Source organism: Gavialis gangeticus, unplaced genomic scaffold (genome assembly GCF_001723915.1).
Source record: "Gavialis gangeticus isolate Ggan-Ray unplaced genomic scaffold, GavGan_comp1, whole genome shotgun sequence".
Classification (NCBI taxonomy): Eukaryota; Metazoa; Chordata; order Crocodylia; family Gavialidae; genus Gavialis; species Gavialis gangeticus.
The window spans coordinates 25331170-25339336 of NW_017729033.1; the positions used below are offsets into that span (position 1 = coordinate 25331170).

An 8167-nucleotide genomic window follows, 5' to 3' on the forward strand; every position below is an offset into this window, starting at 1 on the left:
GGGGGGGTGGTTTCCAGGGTAAAAAAAAATCTAAATCAAACACCAAAGTATATAAGTTTTTACAGTTTGTTTTATTATAATGATTGAGGCACTGACAGGCTTCCAAACTGCTTTAAAATTGTCGTGTTCAACTGATACTGCTATATATAGTGGTGTTTTATTTTAATCGCAGAGAAACGCGGGTTTGTGGGGATTTCAATTGCAGAATGATGGGTTTTTATCAGGGGTGTATGTTGTAGCCATGTTGGCCTAAGGACATAGGCAGACAAGGTTCTTTGGGTAAATGTGATATCTTTTATTAGACCAACTCCGATAGCTGGAAAGTTTTGGATTTTTTAACAGAGAAAACTAGGATCCCTGTTGTTGGCTGCTTGCTGTTTTCCTCTTAAGCTATGGGTGCTAAGTCCCTCTCTCCTCCTCCTAGGTCCTCCCTGCTGCTTTCTGGTTCTTCTGGGGCACCTGCAGCTTCCCTTCACCACCTCCCTGCAACACTGCCCAGCCCTGAGCTAAAGGATAGCTGGTTATCACTGCATTTGTCAGTTAAATTTTTAAGCTTTCACATCCCTCAAGCAAATCTTACTTTGCTTGGCCACCTAATTATAGGTGAGGGGCCAACCCAGAGACCTATCCCTGTTGAAGAAGCAGTGCGTTTGGAGAAAAATTATACAGAAAAAGACAAAGAAATTGAAAAGCCTGAATGAAAAAGAAGTTGTGTAGGGGAAGGTAAAGCATAAAATGAAATGGTCAGAAGGGGGGAAAAAGCAAAGAAGATAGGACATGATTTTAAATGTGGAGTTAGCTTTAGATGTCTCTCTAAATCTATGACCTGATAGCACTGATGTGACTGTGAGGGACAGTGTGTATTTACATGCATAAAAAATTGCAAAATGGGTGATACCTTTCCCAGAGTTTCCTGTCCAATTGGAAACTATAGTTTGCCTTTCTTGTCTTCCGGGCAAGTAAAATATATACGTTTAGGTGCTGGCCCACCTTGCATCCTCCATGTTACTAATTCTTATTATTTTTATCTTGAGGTGAAGTTTTCAGAAAAAAATTCTAAGTATAATGAGACTCAAGTGGGAAGCAAAGGTGTTTTGGTTATGGGGTGCTTTTTTCTTTTCTTTCTTTTTTTTTTTTTTTTTTTTTTTTTTTTTTTTTTGTATAAGACAGCTAAGTTTCTAACCCTTACAGCTGCAGAGAAAAATATGAACTCTGTGTACTGCAATATCTTTGAGGGCATGAAGAAAGATGGAAACTTCCAGGAAAAGCAGATCTGCCTTTGCTACTCTCTTATGACCTACTGTATGCCCTGAAGGTTTGGAAGGTACAAAATGGAGTTTTCAAGCTGCAAACAGCAGAAGACTAACATGGTTACATTTCAGTATTATTGCACTTTATGTTAACATCAGCTACATTAGTTCAGTCCATGCTACAGGGGTCCATGCCCTGCTGTCCTCTACCTGGGGCCTCCACAGCCCACTGGGCAGGACCCGATGCAACAGGGCAGAGCAGGACCAGGTGGGGAAGCTCTTTGCTGCTGCTAGGAGGTCTACACTGCCATGGTGAGACACCCCTTGTGCACCCAGCAGCAGCTCCACACCACCACCCCTGCTTCTGCTGGGTGGGCAGGGGGTGCCTCACCATGGTGGCATGGGGCTCACAGCAGTGACACTGAGTTTCCCTGCCCTGCTCTGTCCTACCACACTGGGTCTTGTCTGCTGGGCCACAGAGGCCCTGCGGGGAGGACAGCAGGGCGGGGAGCCCAAGCCCAGAGTGGGCAGCCCATATTCGTCCCTGCCCCACACAGATTTGGGAGGCATATGCTTCCCATGCCACCCCTTGTGAGTGTGTGCAGTGGTGAGAGCCAGTTCCTCCCCCGCCCCTGCCAACCCCCAAAAAAGCTGCCCACAGCCCCATCCCAGTCCTTGCTTGGCCTTACAGCCACACATGGCCCGGGTCCCAAGCCCCATACACTACTCTGGTTGGGCAGCAGCCCCAACCCTACTCAACTCCCTCACTATGGGGGTCTCAATCTCCCTCTTCCCCACCCCCCCCGACTTACTTATGGGAAGCTGGTCTCTCGGGTACCTGGCAGCCATGCATACGTGTAGATGCGCACGTGCACAAGGTATCTCCTTCCTGACCACCCTCCTTTCTCTCCATCCATCCTCTAGCAGGCTGGAACTCTACTAGCCTGCAAGGGGAAGCCCACCATTTCTTATTTTAAGAAGAAAAATGTGAGAAAATCCAGGTTTTGCCACATTTTTCCATAGTGAACAGAAAACCTGGATTCCTGTTTATCAGGTACAGAGCACTACCTGTTACAGCTCTGTTTGTACAGGCCTGTCCAGTAGGGGTGTCAGAAACAAGACATATTCAATTCAGATTCAGCCTGGATCGGGGACAGCGATTCAATTCGTTGATTCGGATCGCTGTCTCTGATTCTATTTGGCGAAATCTGAAGATATTTGGCTGTAGACACAGCATTAAATGTTTTTTCTACATACCTCGAGGTACTAGGTGCAGCTTGTGAATGCTGCAATGCTGGGGCAGATGGAGAGTCCTACAGGAGCATGGGCGGGGCACGCCAGATGCTTGGCATCAAACCTGGAAGTGGACTGGAAGTACTTCTGGTCCACTTCCAGTTCTGCCGGGAAGCATGCGGGGGGCCTCCCGTGTCCCCCCCTTCACCCCCCCCAGCTCAGCGATTCGCTGAAGGGAGACCCAGGTGCTTCCCTCCCCAGACTCAGGAGGCACCAGTCGCCGAGCTGGGGGAGCGTGCAAGGGAACCCCTCCCCTGCATGCTCCCTGGTGGATGTGTAAGTGGACCAGAAATGCTTCTGGTCCACTTCCAGGTCTGCTGCCGAGCATGCTGGGGACCCTCCCCCCCCCCGCGCTCCTGTGGGACACTCCATGCACCTCAGCATCACAGCATTCACAAGCCGCCTGGTACCTTGAGGTATGTATAGGGTCAGTGAGGACCTAGTCAGGGAACTTCTGGAGGGACTAGATGTGTTCAAATCGGCAGGTCCTGATGACCTCCACCCCAGAGTGCTTAAGGGACTGGCAGAGGTCATTGCAGGACCCTGGCACAGATTTATGATCACTCATGGTGCTGTAGCGAGGTGCCTGATGACTGGAAAAGGGCCAATGTGATCCCCACTTTCAAAAAAGGGAGGACAGAAGACCCAGGAAACTATAGGCCCGTTAGTCTCACCTCAGTCCTGGGGAAGCTCTTTGAGAAAATTATCCAGGAGCACATCTGAGAGGGGCCAGTGGGGGAGTTTATGCTTGGGGGCAATTAACTCGGGTTCATTAGAGGCAGGTCCTGTCAGGTCAACCTGGTCGCCTTCTGTGACCAGGTCACAAAAGCCTTGGACTCAGGTGTCGCGGTAGGCATAGTCTTCCTGGACTTTAGGAAGGCCTTTGACACTCTCTCTCACCCCATCCTCATTAAAAAATTAGGTGTCTGTGCTGTTGACGCCTACACAGTCAGATAGGTCGCAAATTGGCTGGAGGGCCACACCCAGAGAGTGGTGATGGACGGGTCATTTTCAACCTGGAGAGATGTGGGCAGTGAGGTTCCCCAGGGCTCGGTCCTCGGGCCCACACTGTTCAATATCTTCATCAGCAATTTGAACAAGAGGGTGAAAAACACCTTGTTCAAGTTCGCAGATAACACTAAGATGTGGGGAGAAGTGAGCATGCTAGAAGAGAGGGACAGGCTACAGCTAGATCTCAACAGGTTACAGAGGTGTGCAGATGAGAATAGGATGGGTTTCAATACAGACAAGTGCAAGGTGTTGCACCTGGGGAGGAAGAACCAGCAGCATACCTACAGGCTGGGGATCTCCTTTCTCATCAGCAGAGAGGCAGAAAGGGATCTTGGAATCATTATTGGTTCCAAGATGAACATGGGCCGCCAATGTGGGGACACGGTCAGGAAGAGTAACCGCACCTTGTCATGCATCCATAGATGCATCTCAATCAGGTCCAAGGAGGGGATCCTCCCCCTCTATGCGACACTGGTCAGGCTGCAGTTGGAGTCCTGTGTCCAGTTCTGGGCGCCGCACTTCAGGTCCCTTCTGACCCTACCAACTATGAAACCATGTAGAAAAAACATTTAAAGCTGTGTCTATGTCCAAATCCCCAAATCTTTCCAAATCTCTCCGAATCAATTCAGAGAGATTAAACGGTCTCCTGATTTGATTCAGATTTGGAGATTCGGCCACCGAATAGGGCCGAATTGAATCTGAGATGGAAGCTTTGCACAGCCCTGCAGTCTAGCTGCACTGAGATTAAGGCTGGTATTAGTAAGATTTCATATTGTTTGTGTTACAAGCACCACATAGGAAATTATTGCTTCTAAAATAAATGGTAGTTAAGATGAGTTTGAAATCCAGACCCTGGACTTTTGACACTGAGTATATGAGATAAGTTTTTTGGACTACGAACAGGGGAAAAGTGGTGAGTACAGACAAAGTCCTTGTTTGCAGACAAAATGCTAATGTGCATTAGCTTATATATAAAACTATCATTTGTAGCAGTTTATTGTAGTGAGGGAAAAGGAAATACCAAAGACCTGTAAGCTACGGAGAGGTATTTATTTAATTTATTTAAAAATTCGTAACAGTGCCCATTACCTCCACATCTGGGTGGGTTACCTCAGTTAAAATAACATTAACTGTGAGAACCTATATTCAACTATCAAACTTAGTAATAAAACCTCTTTTCTGAGCCAAACGGTCTAGATGCATTAGTACAATGTAGCATTATTTACTAGATATATTACAAATGTTAGAAAAGTACATTTTGACAGGAAAAGGTTTATCTTTTATCTGGGAAATTATTTTATATATACATAGAACCAGGGAGCAGATAGATTGGTAGTGAAAAGGGAACATTGTATCATTTTCTTTAAAATAAATCACTTAATACATGTGAAGTTTCAGCCCAAAAGAGGGGTTTCTGCAAAGAGTTATGAGCAAAAGGAAAAGCAGGATTCTGAATATTAATATATTCTTAACTTTAAGTCGTCACTCCATTTTGTTGTATTCAGTTATCTGGACCCAGGTTCAGACAATTAGAGTAACACCTTATATCTATAGATATTTAGTGAAAATTGAACCCACAGTTTGCTGGATCAGCAACGATCCTAGAAACACCATTTGAGTTTCTAGCCAAGGCCAAAGCAGCTTGTCTAGTTTGAAAGAACCTCTGCACTTAAGTGAGAGGGGTCTTGTGTGTGTCTGAGAGATGGGCCTGATTACAATTGCAGGGAAAGCCTGCCATATCTTGTGGGTGGAAGATGCCTGATCCTGTGCTACCTTAGCAGAACTTTTGCCCTTCCCATTTACTGCAGCTGTTCAGTCATACCGTGCTGATATGGTGACATTTAACACTGATATACTGTGTGCACTTTGCAGAGGTGTGTGGGTGCCCTAACAACTTGAGGCTAGATGCTTCTGCGGCAGATGAAGGTAGAGCTCCTGCCTGTGCCCCAAACTGCTTCTCTCTTCCTTTGATTTATGCATGACTCTTGCATTTGCAGTGCCACTGATCACTTGGAAGAATAAAGGGTGAATAAAGCCTTTTGCTTGAATATGTAGTAACTGAAAAAAGTTATTTGCATATAGGTTATTTCAACATTAAGTGGGAGGAAACATAATGTCCTCCTTCATTTTAAGCCTTTTTGCATGTATGAATCCACTGATATTTTCATAGTCTCATTTGGAAATGAGGCCAATTAATTATTCACATATTGTTTAAAGCATGGCACTTTTTATTGGACATTTAAAATCTATATCTCCCTTTTAGTCATGAAATATTACACAGAAGTGGAGGCATGTTTCTTATTTGAAAATGTTCTCTTCACATTTTAATAACAGAAAGTGAACAATCCATAAGCATTGGCACAAAGACAGTTGTTGTTTCACTTGTACCAAACCAGTTACATTACAAAAAGGTAAGACCAGTTTGAACAGGTGCATCTGCCTTGCCTGTCTCCATGCCTTTTGAACAACTCCATATGGATTTAATTAAGAATCCCATTCATTCCTTCTTTAAGAAATACATGTGAGAAATTAGGCCTCTGCAGTATTTTAGTTCATTGCAGATCTGTTCTTGTTGCCCTGCAGAGGTGCTTAGCTTGAAGATGGCAACCACCACTGACCTGAAGGAAGTCAGTGGTACCCAAAACTCTGGGGACACTTTGCTGCCAGATTTCCCTAAGGGACCACTTTGTGTGTACCGCAAGAAGGCTTCCTTCAACTGGAAGGAGATGGCAGTGTTTTTAGAGGGAAAAGAACTCCTCCAATATAAGGTAAGCTTTGCAAACACTGGCAAAGATTTGCTTCTTTCTAATCATCTGTGAGGTTACCTTTTGGAAAGAAAAGTGTCCATTGAACTAAGATTGGGCAGATGTTGGGGACTGTTTCGTGGCCAATTTATAGTGAATTTCAGAACAAAACTTCTTTAGCTGAACTACTCCAATATAAAGAGTTTGGTCTCCCTGCTAATGGTAGATAGTAGGAAGATGAGTAAAGACTAACTTCCAGGATTCCAGTCCTGCAAATTGAGAAGGCAGTGACCTCTTGTACCTACATAAGGCTATACCCAGATGCAAGTATCTCTGGGTCTCTCAGATATACACATTTTAGAAGGTAGATCAGAGAATTGATAAGTACCTTGATATACATCTGGCTTAGCTAGTTAAATATTAAAGAAAAAAGGGTATGTTTATACAGTCCAGTCTAGTGCCAGGCAGAAACTGTGCTAGGTCCAGTACTAAAAGCAGCATATTCATGTTGCTTCAGCATAGCAGCCAGGCAGGTAAGCTCTGTTTCTGAGCAGTTAATTAACTGGGGTACAGCACTATCCCCACAGAGCTACACTGCTTCTGACCGCAGAGCTGGCATGCACAACACCAGCTCAGTGTGGATCTACACCAGTGATTCTCAAGCAGGGTGCCATAGGATCTTTTTAAGGGTGTTGTGTGCTGCCACACAGCATTAGCATTGTTAGGTATGCCAAAACCTACACATGATTCACGTCATAAACCCAGATATTTCAAGTAGGACCCTGTAGTGCCAAAATATTCTGACCTGTTGTGCTCTTTCTGAGTTCTTCATGACAACAGAATTGCTTCCCCTGCCCCCACCCGCAGTCAAGAAAATAGTAAAAACGAAGAGTTCACATTTCTGAGGGGTGTCTTGAATCTAACGAAGGACTTCTTGAGTCTAACACAGTTGAGAACCACTGCTCTACATGGTGCTGCTTTGCTCCATACAGATATATGCCCAAACTTTTGTATGCTAAAGAGCTGTACAGGCAAGCACCACTGTTCATTTGGCAACATAATATAGTCGCTGATTGCCAGAAAAGTATAGGAAGAACCATCTCACTACCAGAGACCCTTTCCATTGAGATCAGGGAAAGACGTCTCTTTAGCCCAAGGCATTATTTCTCCTAGATTATGCAAATAAAATTTTATTTTAAGTAATCTCAGCTGCAAGCCACAAAGCCCCCTTAAAAATCTTCCATGGATAATAAGTCAACTAGGGAACAATCATTCCATGTAAGAACATCAGTCACCTAAGATTAAGCCCTGATCGCTGTTGATGGTAGTTGGGCAAGATAGAATAGGTGTCTGCTTTACTTGGAAGAAGAGTGGCATTACTCAGCCACTACTAGCTGCTGAAGAATCTGCTTTTGACTGAAGGGTTACCCTTAAATCTCTACATTGATGGCCAAATGAGGACTAGAACAAGAAAATATATTTAGAAACCTACCAGGAGTTTAGATATGAAATAATAAGGCAACTATGAAAAGCAACAAGGTAAGGAAATGGAGGCTTAATAGTAGAGGTGTGGTGATACATCAGTCGCATATCAAACTGGCACCTGTAACAGGAAAATTAACATTATTGGCAATCGGCTTCTTTTAGCCAATAACCTCACTGATAAATGTTGTGTGCATGCACGCAGTCAGGTGTGCAGCCCAGCAGCGTGGAGAGCAGTGCCCTACCAATAAATTTTGGGGGAGGGAAGAAGTGTGGAGGGGGTGCAGATTGAGGCCTCCACATGAGGGAGGGAGTGGGGCAGGCGCTGCCCAGCCAATGCAGTGAATGCAACCCCAGGGTGGGGTGCAGGGCAAAGCCGCAGGCAAC

The 8167-nt window shown here is 45.0% G+C and overlaps 1 protein-coding gene across 2 annotated transcripts in view; it reads left to right on the top strand.

The window, feature by feature from the left end:
• The first annotated feature begins 4581 nt into the window (after positions 1 to 4581).
• ACOX3 (acyl-CoA oxidase 3, pristanoyl) overlaps positions 4582 to 8167 on the top strand; it is a 103088-nt gene continuing 99502 nt past the window's right edge. The window contains exons 1-2 of one of the 2 annotated variants that reach the window (XM_019526030.1): positions 4582 to 4599; positions 6138 to 6322. In XM_019526030.1, coding sequence (XP_019381575.1) covers positions 6155 to 6322 — 168 coding nt within the window. In that variant the 5' untranslated portion in view covers positions 4582 to 4599; positions 6138 to 6154. Of the gene's footprint in view, positions 4600 to 5433; positions 5580 to 6137; positions 6323 to 8167 lie in introns of those variants that run through there. The other variant, XM_019526029.1, reaches the window with a different exon arrangement.